Genomic DNA, 15,741 nt, shown 5'->3' with positions numbered 1-15,741 from the left:
TCTAAATGGGGGGAGGGTGCATATACGGCAAAGCAATCCATGAAACAACACTTATAAATGTTAAGATGTTTTTCACTTCACACTGGCACTGAGTTTTGACTTTTCTCTAAATAGAATGTATCTTATAGTAGTCATGTTATAAATCCTAATCACCTAAATTAATTTTTTTAATTGGGATAACTTTATGCTGACACTGGCATGAAATTAACAGACTCTAAACATGAACATTCTAAGTGCTTAATCCATACTCCACATGTGTCTGTGTGAATATATATATATTTTCATTTATTTTTCATGTATATATCTAACATATGTATGTGTGTGTGTATATATATATATATATTTCCTGATTACAATGAAAATGAATCAATTAATTTGAAGGAAAAGGAGCTTGGTTCTATCTCTCTACCTGAATCCCTCCTTCTAAATATCAAAGAAATGAAGACAGTTCTTTCCTATATGTTATACAATTACATAGCAGAGAAATGATAGGTACTCTTATTTCACGCACTAATGTTGCATTGTCAGAGAAATAGAGTATAAAACTCATTTTGTTTAGCAGTGAAAGCAATGTTCCTTAACAGTGTCATGTCTGTCCAAGCAGACTACATGTTTCTCAAGTGTAGGCATTTATTATATTTCTAATACTCCTTAGAGACAAAATGCATGCATGATCAATGGCTCAAAAGTTGTTGAAAGATATGTGACAGAATGGACTGAAAAAGTTTGAGGAAAAAATGGCTTTATTGACAATAAAATTATATTACATGAGAGAAACTTCTTAACAATTTGTACAAATATAAATGGTATGATAATGTTGAAGTTACACATATCACTGGATTTTATGTTGCTAAACAATGATCTATGCACATGGCTTCAAAATACTTATGAAAGAATCTTATGTGCAAAATCATTTTTGAGTATTTTCACTTCTCTGTATGTGCAACTTTGCATGACTTAATATTACATTTGGAACAAAACTGAAATAGTGAGCAAACAATATTATATGCAGACAGTATCTATATTATCCTTTGTTTAATACTAGCTATTTGTATTAATCCTTTCATAACACAATAATATAGATAAAAAGTTTTCTTGATATGTTTGCTGTACTAGAGCAAGACTGTTAGTGATAAAAATAGTATTTTAAACACAGTCTAAAATTAATTTAGAAAGTAAGAGAGTTTCAGCATTTAAGTCAGTATTTCACAATAAATAATTCATTTTTCAAATATGTGAGCTAAAATTACATTTGAAAGTAATCAGAGAAAGAGGGGGTTATTCAAACTCAATATAAAAATATTGGAGAACAAGAGTTCCCTGGTGGCGTAGTGGTTAAGAATCCGCCTGCCAATGCAGAGGACATGGGTTCCATCCTGGTCCAGGAAGATCCCATATGCCGTGGAGCAACTAAGCCCGTGCGCCACAACTACCGAGCCTGCACTCTAGTGCCCGTGAGCCACAACTACTGAAGCCCTCACACCTAGAGCCCATGCTCTGCAGCAAGAGAAGCCAATGCAATGAGAAGCCCGTGCACCGCAATGAAAAGTAGCCCCCGCTGGCCACAACTAGAGAAAGCCTGCACGCAGCAACGAAGACCAAATGCAGCAAAAAATTAATTAATTAATTAATTTTAAAAAATTGGAGAATATATTTATTTACTTATAAATGATTTTCAACATGTTTAAAAATATAATCATTTGTAACATTTATTTAAATTTATAACATCTTAATTTATAATTTTCTGAATCGTTCATTTATGCAAGATTGTTACTGGACGATATTTGACTAACTATAATTATTTATATTATATATAATTATTAGAAATAAGAACATTGGGATGTACAATTTTTGAAATATTGGCATATATAAAAATCCTCACATAACTTCCTCTCACAAGGTGCATGTTGTTGTGGTTTTGCCAAAAAGATTCAGTTCAACAGATGTAGAAAACAAACTTATGGTTACCAGGGGAGAAGGAGGAGGGAGGATTAAACTGGAAGAGTGGCATTGACATATACACACTACTATACATAAAATAGATAACTAATGAGCACTTACTATATAGTACAGGGAACTCTACTCAATACTCAGTAATGGTCTATATGGGAAAAGAATCTAAAAAAGATTGGATATATGTATATGTATAACTGATTCACTTTGCTGTACACCTGAAACTAACACAACATTGTAAATCAACTATTCTCCAATAAAAGTTTTAAAAAAAGATTCAGTTCAAAAATCAGTTTAAAATATTCAGCCAAAAATCTATATCAATGTGCCACTAAGTGAAAATAACCAGGATGTGAGTAAAACTGCCACTAGGAGTTAGTTATTGGTATTATTACATTGAGAAAACATTTGGTTCTCAAATCACTGACTGCAAATTTTAACTATACTTAGTTTCCTACCGCATAGATAATATTCAAACTATGTTGGTCTCATTCTCAGCCAAAACTTTTTTGAACTTTGCTATTCAAAGTACGGCCCATTGACCACTGGCATTGGCATCATCTAGACATTTGCCAGTAACGTCAAGCCTCGAGACCCATCCCAGACCTACTGAATTAAAATCTACATTTTTAACAAAATACCAACGTGATTTACATGCACATTAAAGTTTGAATAGCATTGTCTACTCTGGACTAGAACAGTGGTTCACAAACATTAGCATGCATCAGAACTACCTAGAGAGTTCGTTAAGACACAGACTGGGCCCCTCTCCTAGAGTTCTGATTAGGTGAGTGAGGTGGAGACAAGACGTTGCATTTCTAACAAATTGCAAGTGCTGCTGATCTTCTGGTCCAGGGACCACACTGTGAGAACAATTTCCTTAGACAGGTGGGTGCTATGGTTTGAAAATCTGTGTCCCCTTGAAATTCAGATGTTGAAATCCTAACCCTCGAAGGTGATGTTATTAGTAGATGGGACTTTTGGGCAGTGCTTATGCCACCTTCATGGAACCTTAATGAATGGAACTAGTGACTTATAAAAGAGGCTCCAGAGAGTAGACAGTGAAAAGTCAGCTACCTAAAAGAGGGTCTTCACCTCACCATTCTGGCATGAGGATCTTGGACTTCCAGCCTTCAGAACTCTAACAAATAGATTCTACTGTTTATACACTACACAGTCTGTGCTTTTTTGTTATAGCAGACGGTATGGACTAAGACAGTAAGTTGATTCTAACTCATAAATAAACTGAATAGGTTGCCAAAAAAAAGAGAGAGAGAGAAAAAAGCAGCTGAGCACTGAGCATGTCCTATATTCCCACAAATATTTGTGTGAAAGTAAAAGATTTCAATTAACTTTGTGAAAATATTTGATGAAGATATTCTACAGACTGTGGTTCTAAACAAATTTTATAAAAAGGAAATGATTCAGGAAGGGTTATCATTACATTTTCTAAGAAAAATACATTATAGAGGCAAAAATAGTAAACACAAATAAATAGAACTTAATGTGATATAAGTAATGTCAGAATGTTGGAGGATGTTTAGGAAGTGACATTTTGAAGAAGGATACATTGGATAATGGAAGCTAAAAAAGAAATTGATATACCAAATATTTAAGATTCAGTAATGATTTTTAATGCTGTCAATAATATTCATTGCAGGGCTTCCCTGGTGGCGCAGTGGTCAAGGGTATGCCTGCCGGTGCAGGGGGCATGGATTCGTGCCCCGGTCCGGGAAGATCCCACATGCCGTGGAGCGGCTGGGCCCGTGAGCCATGGCCGCTGAGCCTGCGTGTCCGGAGCCTGTGCTCCGCAACGGGAGAGGCCACAACAGTGAGAGGCCCACGTACCACAAAAAAAACAAAACAAAAGAAAACCAAAAAAAAAAACCATTGCAGTGGAAGAGTAGTTGAGAGAATAATATTCATGTTGTTCTAGTTTTGATATACTTTGAAGGAATATTTATTAAGATATATTTAAATTAGATTCAGAAACATTTGATAAACTTCATAAGCTGAAAATACATACTCTGGCATTATTAAGCACAATTTTGTTTTTATAGGAATTTTTACTCATATTTGTACCTAGATATTATTTAATATAAAAGCTATGACTTTCAAAATTTGAAAACACTGTCAAATGAAGAAAGAGAAAGAAAAACCATGACACTTACAGGAGGGCCTTTTGGTCCAGGGAATCCAACTGGACCTTGAGGTCCTTGAGGACCCTGAAGAGAAAAAGCAGTGGGGAAATTTAAGAATATATCTTATAAGGTACATCTTTATACGTTGCAGTTTATTTCCACAGATAAAGAACAATATAAAATACAGCTTCTTTAACATAATGGCAGAACTATTGCATTACAACAAGATAGTCTATGGTAATTTAAAAGCAAAATGGATGATCTTCCACACTATTCACTACTCAAAACTGCACATCACATCAATGGTCTTAGCTGAAGAACACTGTAAATATTTAGAATTCATATTAAAAATGAGTAGAACATGGATGTATCAGGAACCCTGTAGATAATCTACCTTCAACACTGGGTACACACATCCATAAATGGAGGATATTTCAAGTCCACAGCCCCCCAAAAGAAAAATTATTTTTAAAATTGATTCTATAAATGTTCTGACTCTACAGACATACAAAATTAAAAGAAAAAAATAAGTGACTATCTCAAAAAGACCATAGAGGATACCTTTAGCTAATCTCTATATTTAAAACGTATTTATTTCTGAGGATGTCACTATCATTTTACTCATGTATAAACTTCTTTTGTAGATAAGATGAAAAGAACATTATTATATAATTATTCTCATTAACATTAAATCCAAATATACATTTATAATATTGCTCTTGACTTGATGCTTAATTAACTATATTATTCAACACTTAGATTTACATATCTTTAAAAGGCATAAAGTAGACCCTATTACAAGGACTACATTGGTCGCAGCAAAAGGATGGTGAAAGATAATCCTTTATATGACCAGAACATGATAATTATATTCCTAAAAGGAATATATATAAAATGGAACATAATATAAATAAAATTTCTTAAGTAATACAGTTAGGTTAGGATTTATTTATACTTAAATAAAAAATAAAGTTAATAAATTTACTATCAAGAGGATAGCTTTTAAAATATCTGGCTACAAAAAATGCTATATTTTGCCAAAAAAAAACCAAACAAACAAATAAAAGGCATGCTTACTTATGTATATTTAGCTTTACTTTATACCAATTGAAAATCAAATTACTAAATAGTTTTCCTATTTACTGGAATAGATGTTTTATCTTGATTTGAATGTATATTGATTGTGACTTAATGGCTACTGGTAGCTTGCATTTTACCAGCATAAAGCTGCTGCCAGCTCCAGGAACAAAGTGAGTATCAGTATGGAAAGCACGAGGAGTGGAGGAGAAGGCATAGGTGTTACATGTGTATTTAAAAGAAAACAATTATTTTTGTTTAAAAGTTGATATCATAGGCCAATTAGACATATAATTTCTCTCATTTCTATAACAAAATTAATAGCACAAAATTGATTAAGCTTTTTGTAGGAAAGTAAATTAAAGAATAGGAATTTTTTAAACTCTGACTAGATTTTATGTATGACTGTGTACATGTATTTGCAGAAACATGTAACTGTAACTTTTCCCAGAAATTTAAACATTTGCAACATACTAATATTTACTTTATATGATATGACTGTATCGTACTTACTCTTTCACCAGGAGGGCCAGGAGGACCATCACCGCCTGAAGTGCCCTGGCAACAACAACACAAAAACCGGAAAAAATCAGTTTAGATTCCTTCTGTTAACATCCATCCTCTGGAAGAGGAACTTACAGGAAAGCCCAAATGGAACAAGTGCTGATGATACCTTTGGACCAGGTTTTCCAGTGGGACCTCTCGCACCTCTTGAACCTCGAGGACCCTGCACATAAGAGCAAAGATGAAATTGAAGAAAATAGGAGAGTTAGATGAAAAATGAAAGAAGAAAATAGGAGAGTTAGATGAAAAATGAAAATCATATTTTAAATCAAGGTACTTACCGTTGGACCACGCTGACCCCGAGGGCCTGGTTTGCCAGCTACACCCTGCCAAAGACAGTTCAAACAGTTTCAATACGCAGTATATCACAGTAAATTGTGAGTCTGGTGCTGAGAGATAGGTACTCATGTAAGAACATTTATATTAGATAGTCCAGAACAATAAACTTGTATATCATACCCGGGCACCTTTCTCTCCATTGGCACCTGGAAACCCAGGAAATCCAGTGGAACCCTACAAAAATAAAAATAATAAACAATGAGTACAGTAACTAACATTTTTAGCCACAAGCTGAAAGTCTTTTGGAACACAATGATTCTTACAAGCTGGTAGCATTCATATCAAAAATATAATTTAAGATACCATACAACCTCCATTTATGTATTTAAAAATGAACTTACAGTGACACCTGAAATCCTGGAAGCATTGAAAACATGAATTGATAAAACATTTTAGTTTTTAACTTTAAGGAAATTAATTAATCAAATATATCATTTCTCATATTAGTAAACAGCAATTCAAGGGCACTTCATATAAAATAAATTTTTAAATAAATTTTTGACTTATAATTCTACATACTTGCTTCAACTCTGAAAAAAAATTTATTTTTCACAAGCATGAATAATCAAATATTAAAATAGGAATTTTATAAAATATCTTTCCTGAATTAACATTATTGTATTCTTATACTTATCACTTTTTAGTTGAGTATTTTACACCTTTAGAACTGGGTCAAATCATAAAGACTAAAAATCTTCTTCCATCTTTTCTGTTTGATGTTTGAATGTGGTTAGATCTAACTGAGACTCTAAGTCAGACAGTTCAGCATTAGAATCTGTTTGTGGGATTCTGAAGACATAAATTCAAGACTTATGTTTGTCATGCATTCACTTAAGTAATTGGGTACATTACTATAGTATAATAATGAGTACAGTTTTTTCTTCTACAAAATGAGAGCAATCATCTGCATCTTACAGGTACTTTGAAATTTATAGGAAATCGGAATAAAGGAAAGCAAGGTATAAAAATGATAACGATAGCTAACAATAAATAATGATTATTTAAAGATGTAATAAGCACTGTAAAAGCATTATGTAATTTAATCCACAAACAGCTACATTTTACAAATGGAATACGATTCCCCTATTTTACCTTGTACCTATGTCCAGATTTTCATCTGCTGAGATATTTCTTTGAACATGACTGTAATTGGTTTGCCTTGTCATTGTATCACGAAATAGAGCAGATTAGGGTTCAATCCTTGCTCCTCAACTTACCAATAACTATGAAACCCTGGGAGGGGTTGGCTGGGGGGATTTCCAAACACTCACTATTTTCCTATTCCAACCAGTGCATGGATTAAATGTCTAGCAAGGAGTAGTAGACATGCAGATTTTACACACTTCCCCATGCATTGAGGAAGATGTAACAGCCTTCTTTGACTTGAATACATCTTTGTGTTTTGTTTTGTTTGTTTGTTTGTTTTTGATTTACAATGTTGTATTAGTTTCAGGTATAAAGTGAATCAGTTACACATATGTATATCTGTATTCTTTATTCAGATTCTTTTCATTACAGGTTTTTACAAGATATTGAACATAGTTCCCTGTGCCATACAGTAGTTCTTTGTTGTTTATCTATTTTACATGTAGTAGTGTGTATCTCTTAATCCCAAACTCCTGATTTATCCCTCCCTCTCTGTTTCACCTTTGGTAACCATAAGTTTATTTTCTATGCCTGTGAGTCTATTTCAGTTTACACTCACTTGGATTGAACTAACCTAAAGTAATCTTTCTCCAAGTGATAAATGCTTCCTCTGTATCAGAATAATCTGGAGTGACTGCTAAAAGTGTGGACTGTCAAATCCCACTGCAGACATACTGAGACAGACTCTCTGGCATTGCATTCCTGGACCCTGCAATTTCCCAGGTGATACGTACAGAATGGATGTTATAATTTATATTTCCTCCACAAGTCAGGAAAATTTTATATGAGGCCTTATGGGATTTGATGGACAAAACTTAGTATGAGCTGCTAAACCTCATTTTAGGACCTGTTTAGCAATATATTCTAATTCGTGCTTATAGAGACCACTATGTGATCAACCTGAGGACAATTTTTAGGACATGTAATACTCACACAATGGGGGAAAATGTCTGCAAATGACATTTTTTGAAGGACTGTCAAAACCTTTTCTCTTCTCGAGAGAGAATCAGATAGTTATACCTGGTAGAATATTACTATGTGACTACTCTAGGAATTTGACAAGTGAGTATAATCCAATATGAAAGTAATTCACTTCTATCAAATTCAATTTGAGGATAAATATTCATCTGTCCTGAGTGGAACACAAACACATTTATAGAGACTCCATTCAAATAAATTTCTCTTATGCATCAATTTCACGTTTAATAAATTTATTTTCTTACATGGTTTCTGCTCTTAGAAATTTATGGGAAATAGCCAAAAATGTCCAATCCACCAACTAAACAGTTTGTAATATATGGGCATATTCTTCTTCTTTTCTCACATAAAAATTATCACCAAAATATACAGTTTCCATGAAAAGACATTATCTGCTTTTAAATGGAAAAAATAAACAGCCAACAAAAGGCCAAAAAGTCAAAGGTTAATAGTGAAATTGGCTCTTTCAGTGAACTGAAAATTTCAAAATTATGTTAAATTGTTTTAAATATAAATGAATCCTACCTTAAAATAGATTTTACTTTTTGAAATAGCTATCATTTTATAGTGTATATGGCAGTGCATCTTTTAAATACTCAGTATGGTTTATATTACTAGTAAGATATTGGATAAATTATATTGCCTAATTATAGTCCTTAAATTGCTTGAAAGGGATTGGCAGCCGAATTTCATTTTTAGTACAAAAAAGACTTAAATCTATTCAAAATTCATTGGCTTCCACATAGGAAAAAATATGAAACTATCTTTGATCTTTGATGCATCCATCATTTTTTTGTTTTAGAACTGAGAAACATAAATGTTTTTGACCATAGAAAAAAGTTATGAAGAAAAGTAATAGAAAAAAATAAAGACCAAAATTTCAGACATTTAGGTTAAAGGGTAAAAATAAAATGTTTGATTCCTCTAGGAAGAAATATTTCTCTCTAGTCATTCTGGCCCATTTTGTAAATAAAAATAAGTCAATGAATATTGAATAGAGGATTGACTTAGGAAAAACAGAAAAAGATAAAAATGTCAAATAAACACTTAATAGAAAATTGTACTCATTCATGTAACATGTAAAAAAAGTTTTCCACTTTTAAATCTAAACACTACCACATTGCAATTCAATTTAGTAATTAGATAAAAAATTTACCAAATAATCTACGAATAGTTTAAAGTTGTGGGTTATGAAGTAAATATCTTCTTTTACTCAAAGCACTTGTTAAAATGCTTGACATTTGAAAGGCAGGTAACTAGGTGACAGGACAATGTATTAGAGACAGTATTTAAAAGGTAAAAATTATTAATCAGTGTTCTAAATGTAGGCAGAAACATATAAATGATGCTTGCATTATTTTAAAATCATAGATTAAATGAATCTTATTTTAGAAAAGCTCAATTACGTCCTAGCATACAAGGAAATATATTCTAGAAATTCAGTGAAATATTATAGGACAAAACCACATAGCAAGCCTAAAATACCGTTGCCACATGATGATGAGTCACAAGTTCATGCAGTTCACATTAGTCAGGAGGGAGGATATTTTTGTCTCTCATTGTTTATCTGTGAAACTTATTAATAAATATATATTTGGGGATTATTATCCCCAACCAGGATGTATTCTTTTTTTTTTTTTTTTTTTCTTTTTTGCAGTACGCGGGCCTCTCACTGTTGTGGCCTCTCCCGTTGCGGAGCACAGGCTCTGGACGCGCAGGCTCAGCGGCCATGGCTCACGGGCCTAGCCGCTCCGCGGCATGTGGGATCTTCCCGGACCAGGGAACGAACCCGTGTCCCCTGAATCGCCAGGAGGGCTCTCAACCACTGCGCCACCGGGGAAGCCCAGGATGTATCCTTTTTTTTTTTTTTTTTTTTGCGGCACGTGGGCCCCTCACTGCCGTGGCCTCTCCCGTTGTGGAGCACAGGCTCCGGATGCGCAGGCCCAGCGACCATGGCTCACGGGCCCAGCTGCTCCGCAGCACTTGGGATCCTCCCGGACCGGGGTACGAGCCCGTGTCCCCTGCATCAGCAGGCAGAGTCCCAACCACTGCGCCACCAGGGAAACCCCCCAGGATGTATTCTTATATACTAAACCTGTCTAGCCTGAATGGATCAAATAGGGATAGATGACAAAGATATAGGTAAATAAATAATAGATAAATAGATAGATAATCTCATGTGCATATAATTACCTTAATATTAAGAACCAAAATTTACATATTAAATCATTTAACCGTTTAATGTAACTAGTCAATACATCAAATGCAGCCTTAGCAAAGTTTTATAATTAGCTCGAGGAAAATTAGTACACCAAAGTAAACGTGTATTTTTAAAACTTCTTTTTGCTTAAAATATGTATATTTCAAATAGTCAAAAGTAGAATTTGAGTGCATTGAGTGCACGGGTTGAATGGTGCCCCTGCAAAAGATGTATCTAATATCCAAGTGTTCTAGAATCTGCAAATATTACTTTATTTGGAAAAAGGTGTCTTTGTAGATGTGATTAAGTTAAGGATCTTGAAATGAGAATATCCTGAATTATCCAAGTGGTCTTTAAATCCAAGGACAAGTGTCTTTATAAGAAGAGAAGATACAGACACAGAAAAAAATCCGTGTGGAGAAGGGGTTGGAGATTGCACACAAGCCAAAATGTGACTGGGGCCACCAGAAGATGGAAGGGGTAAGGACAGATTCTCCCACAGGGCTTTTGGAGGGAGCATGGGCCTGCTGACACCTGGATTTTAGATTTCTGGCCTCTAGAACTGTAACAAAGTCAATTTCCATTGTTTTAAGTCACCAAGTTTGTGGTGATTTGTTACAGTAGCCCTAGGAAACAAGTTCTGTGGAAATGAGGGAAAATAAAGAGGATGAAAGAAGAGTCATTCTTCCTTTAAAAAAAATATGTGGTCATTCAAACCTTCAGGGTACCAGAAAGGAAATCAAAAGCTATTATCCATCACCTGTCATCTACTTAAAGCTTCTATATATATTAATATACTGCCCTGGAATAGTCCTTATTCCACTTACAAGGAAGTGGCTGACTGTGCCTTCCTTTCATGAGTCTGTCTCTAAAATACTCCAATCAAAAATCACCTAAGATCTCTGAACTCTCTGCACTCCAGGTGCCCACACTGCCTCTGACTTTCCCTTATAAGATTATATTTTAAGGATTCATCATCTCTATATTACAAACTGAAAGGTAACCATAGATGATTAATTTTAAGTGTATCTACAAAAGGCTGATAAACTGTAAAAATCAAGCTAATTATTTTACCTTTGGACCTTGTCTTCCTGGATATCCTGGTAATCCTGGAACACCAAGTTTCCCCTAAAGTTAAAATAATAATAATAATAATCAATTCTAAGATGAATTAAGTTTAAATGATGCTTTTAGTCATTTTTCTAGAAGTTAGAACCACATATTTGCACATTTGAAAGGAAGATTTGCAAGTTTTTGCCATTCTTTACTTTCATTATATTTCTTAATTTGAATAGGGAAAAAAATGTTGCTAATGCTATAATGTTCACTAACTTAACCTCTGTTGTCTAAGTGACAGTGCCTTCTTTAGTGACATAGAACACTGAGTAAAAAGAATTCTAGGACTGTTTGTGAGCTAAAGAATATGCTAAGAAATCATCTAAGTTTTATGAACATTAAATACTATTTAAAATTAATGGATGTAGTTAGAACTGCATGTAGATCTTACCATTCCAACTAAAGGTAATCTATTTGATAAAATTATTTCATTTCTCACTGTAAATATAAAGCAAGCAATCATAAGTTAACATTTTTTTTGCTAAGTAAGGAAAGTTTAAATAACTATACTAAGAAATTTGAACCTGATTTTTTTTTTTGCGGTACGCAGGCCTCTCACTGTTGTGGCCTCTCCCGTTGCAGAGCACAGGCTCCGGACACGCAGGCTCAGCGGCCATGGCTCACGGGCCCAGCCGCTCCATGGCATATGGGATCTTCCCGGACCGGGGCACGAACCCGTGTCCCCTGCATCAGCAGGTGGACTCTCAACCACTGCGCCACCAGGGAAGCCCTGAACCTGATTTTCGAGCAAAGTTTCTTCTTTTATTCAAATGTCTGAATAAATTGGGTTAATAAATACCAAATGGTGAGAGATATAGCTAAATAATGATTTTTGTGGAGTGTTAATTCCTACAGGTGGGAACTTGAATATGCAGCTATTTTCTTCCAGGGCAATGAGATTACCTCTCAATCTGATAGTGTTGAAACATGATAAATTACAGTGAAGCCCAAAGTTGTATAACAAATACTAAGAGGTTTAAAATGCTAAACTAACAAAATTGGCCCCTTGTGCAAAGCATTGTATTAAAAACATGAGTAGAGAGAAAATAAAATTAAAATAAATGAATTGAATAAAATATGTTTGTGGAATTTTACTGTGACATTTTCCTTAAGATCTTATGAAAGTACATTTCATATATAAAATATTATTTATCAAAGTCTTAAACATTAACAGACACACAGTATCATTATTTCCCATGTGCATTTAAATGAAATAAGAATAAAAACAAACAAGTTCAAATTACTATATATATAACATTAATAGATGAGCAGGATTTTATGAAAAAATAAATATTTTACTGGATGAAGCAAGGCAAGAAGTTAGGAATATAGTTTATGACCTTGTTATTATAGGTTGAACTAAACAGTTGTCTGATTCATGATCAACACTGCATAGGTAAGCAGTCTTCAGATGGAAAACATTCAAACAAGCCTTAAGAAGCATACTTATAATGATGTCCCCTTGGATAGAGTAAGTTATCACAGCTTGTTTTATGCTACTGATTTCAAGGTTAATGAAATTCTCTAATTATTATCAGAAAACTTTTGTAGTCTATGTTAATACTACATTAGAATGTAAGTTCATTCATTTTAGAGTCATTTAAAAATAAATCCAGACAGAAAATTTCTTTGTATTTTCAGTGCGGTGATAAGCAACTTCAATAAAAGGGAAAATTCTAATCAAAGGTGAAAGATGAAGCACTGCGGGGTAAAGTCCTGATGCCTCAGAATAGTTTGTGGGACCGTTTACACAGAATATAGTGGGGTTGAGAAAAGAGGAAGGTCCTAGAGTATCCTTAACTATTGGCAAGTGAACACTTTAAGTAGAAGGGTCATAGGCCTTGTAAGCCCTTATTTCCCCAATCCTATCTTTTCCCTCCGTTGCCTAAACACAATGACATTATTAATCAGTTTACAAGCCACAACTGAGAGTATGAAACTGTAGAAGAACTACGATATCAGATGACTCATAATGACATGAGGAAATTATTTTTTATTTGTCTAGTCACAATTCCTATACAATCCTTATATATTTTCCTTCTGGGATAGGATGGTAAGGGGCAGAGATGACAATTTTCTTACATAGCATGGAATTTCCATATTTATAGAATAATGGCATGCTCACTATAAAAATTGGAGAATAGTCATATTTACAAAAAAATGGAAATCATTTGATTTATATCACCTAGAGATAATTATTATTTATATTTTCCTTCAGTGTATATAATCGGAAAGCATTTGTCATAGATATTTCTAGTTTTATCTTAATTTAACTTCAGGTTCATTATAAGACGTTTACAATATCACTAAATATTCTACGAAGGTATAATTTTAATGTTGCCTAATATCCTATCTAAATGTAAGTATAATGATTGCAAATATTTTTTGACATTATGCATATAGCCCAGTGGCTCTTAAAGCAATTAATATTAATATTATCTGGGGATATTTTAAAACATAGTGGTGCTTGAGTTAACCCCAGATTAAAATTAAAACCTTTTCAAGTTTGGCCTGAACATCAGTATTTTTTAAAACATTTATCCTGTAAAAATATATGTTAATGTGGAAAGAGTGGAAAAAGGACATTTTGGTTTGAGGGCCAAAGATGATTCAAGTTGTTCAAAAATAATAAGTAGACCATCTTTGATTGGTTCTTTCAGCCTTCATTAATCACGCTCAAATTCTGCACTTTTAATATAGGAGAGCATTAAGAGTGGTTGATTCTACATGGCCAATGGAAGCAGAAGGGACTAGAAAATAAGGAAGAGTGAAAGAGGATAAATGTGCCCATCTCACGATTATACTTCTAAGTAGTAATATGGATATGAAACTGAAATTCAAAAAATTGAAATTCAATAAAACCCTCTAGATTTACATCACAGGTGATTAAAAACACCCTAAAATCACAGTGAAGCATCATCTACAAGAGGACCTGTGAATTTAAAGTTGCTCCCTAACCTTCTCTCCTGCTTGACCAGCAGGACCGGGGTCTCCGGTCGGACCTGCTCGACCTTTGGGGCCTTCAGGGCCATCTTCTCCTCTTGGACCTACTTGACCAACTTCCCCCTGAAACACAGAGTAACAACGTTCTTGTAATTTAAAATATCTTGGAGACTGAATGGCAGAAATTATAGTCTATCAAAAACTTATATTCTTCAACTCTTGGTTTGTTTACTCACATATTACATATGACAAAGAGGCTTGAAAGTATTTGATTTCATCAATCTTTCAATTAATAAACTACTCAATGCAGTCTGAAAGTTGAAAAACTACAGAAGCCCTACATTAAATTAATTTTAATACATTGTGCTGCAGAAAGAGAGAGAGAAAAAAAAATAAGAATCAAAATTAGACACCGTAGGTTGGCTGAATATGCTACACCAAAATATGCCACTGTGGCATAAGGATTATTTTGAACTGAAGGCAATTGAAAAAAGCGGATACAAAAAAAGTTCTCTACCCACCCCATACTTGCTTAAAAGAAAGGCACAAATTTGCAAAGGTGTCTTTCCTCCCCTCTCTACTAGAAAGGACAAAAATTAATCAGTAGTGATAACTAGACCCTTACCAGTCCAGAGTCAGAAGCAGGTACCAGTGGAATCTACCTATGCAACAAACTTTACAACTAGCCTTTATATACCATCAGTTTCCCATATATCTGCCTTCCCACAATTTACAGTACTAGAAACTCGAAGTCCTTTCCCTGCTCAAAATTTATTGTTCCTTTTCTAAAATGCTATACAAGCCCCAGTTGTAACCACTCTATTTAGTTACTCGTCACTGAGTGTTCCCATGTATAATCATGATACATATGCTAGCAAACTTCTGTTTACTTTTCTCTTGTTCATCTGTCTTGTGTCAGTCTAATTTTACAGGGCACCAGCCTGAGAACCTATCAGGGTAATAGGGAAAATAATTGCTCCTCCCAGATGATAGCAACTTTAGAAATCACCGTTTGGAACACAAGAAAAATGTCTCTGTTTTAAACTTGGCTTTCGCATTTAAGGTATTAGGAACTGGAATGTGTAAGTTATTGCCCCTATCCCGGACACAGGCTTTCTGTGCATTTTAGGAAAATCAATATTCTATAGTATCCTTTTTTGCTTAAATTTATTAGATACTATTATACTAGTTATAAAATAAATCTTCCCAATAAAATTTAATTTACTTTAGGTGACACAATTTTGTTTTCAAAGTACTCATTAACAGAAAAACAGTGTACTATTT

At 34.0% G+C, this 15,741-nt stretch overlaps 1 protein-coding gene across 1 annotated transcript in view; it reads right to left on the bottom strand.

Moving 5' to 3' along the window:
* COL11A1 (collagen type XI alpha 1 chain) overlaps window positions 1-15,741 on the bottom strand; it is a 195,456-nt gene that overhangs the window by 74,393 nt on the left and 105,322 nt on the right. The window contains exons 30-36 of the mRNA XM_004263094.3: window positions 14,473-14,580; window positions 11,473-11,526; window positions 6,195-6,248; window positions 6,017-6,061; window positions 5,845-5,898; window positions 5,685-5,729; window positions 4,125-4,178 (exon numbers count right to left, since the gene is read on the bottom strand). Coding sequence (XP_004263142.1) covers window positions 4,125-4,178; window positions 5,685-5,729; window positions 5,845-5,898; window positions 6,017-6,061; window positions 6,195-6,248; window positions 11,473-11,526; window positions 14,473-14,580 — 414 coding nt within the window. The remainder of the gene's footprint in view (window positions 1-4,124; window positions 4,179-5,684; window positions 5,730-5,844; window positions 5,899-6,016; window positions 6,062-6,194; window positions 6,249-11,472; window positions 11,527-14,472; window positions 14,581-15,741) is intronic.

The sequence above is a fragment of the Orcinus orca genome, chromosome 1 (genome assembly GCF_937001465.1).
Source record: "Orcinus orca chromosome 1, mOrcOrc1.1, whole genome shotgun sequence".
Lineage (NCBI taxonomy): Eukaryota > Metazoa > Chordata > Mammalia > Artiodactyla > Delphinidae > Orcinus > Orcinus orca.
The sequence above is the reverse complement of the archived record's forward strand: the minus strand, read 5'-3'. Positions and strand labels throughout refer to the sequence as shown.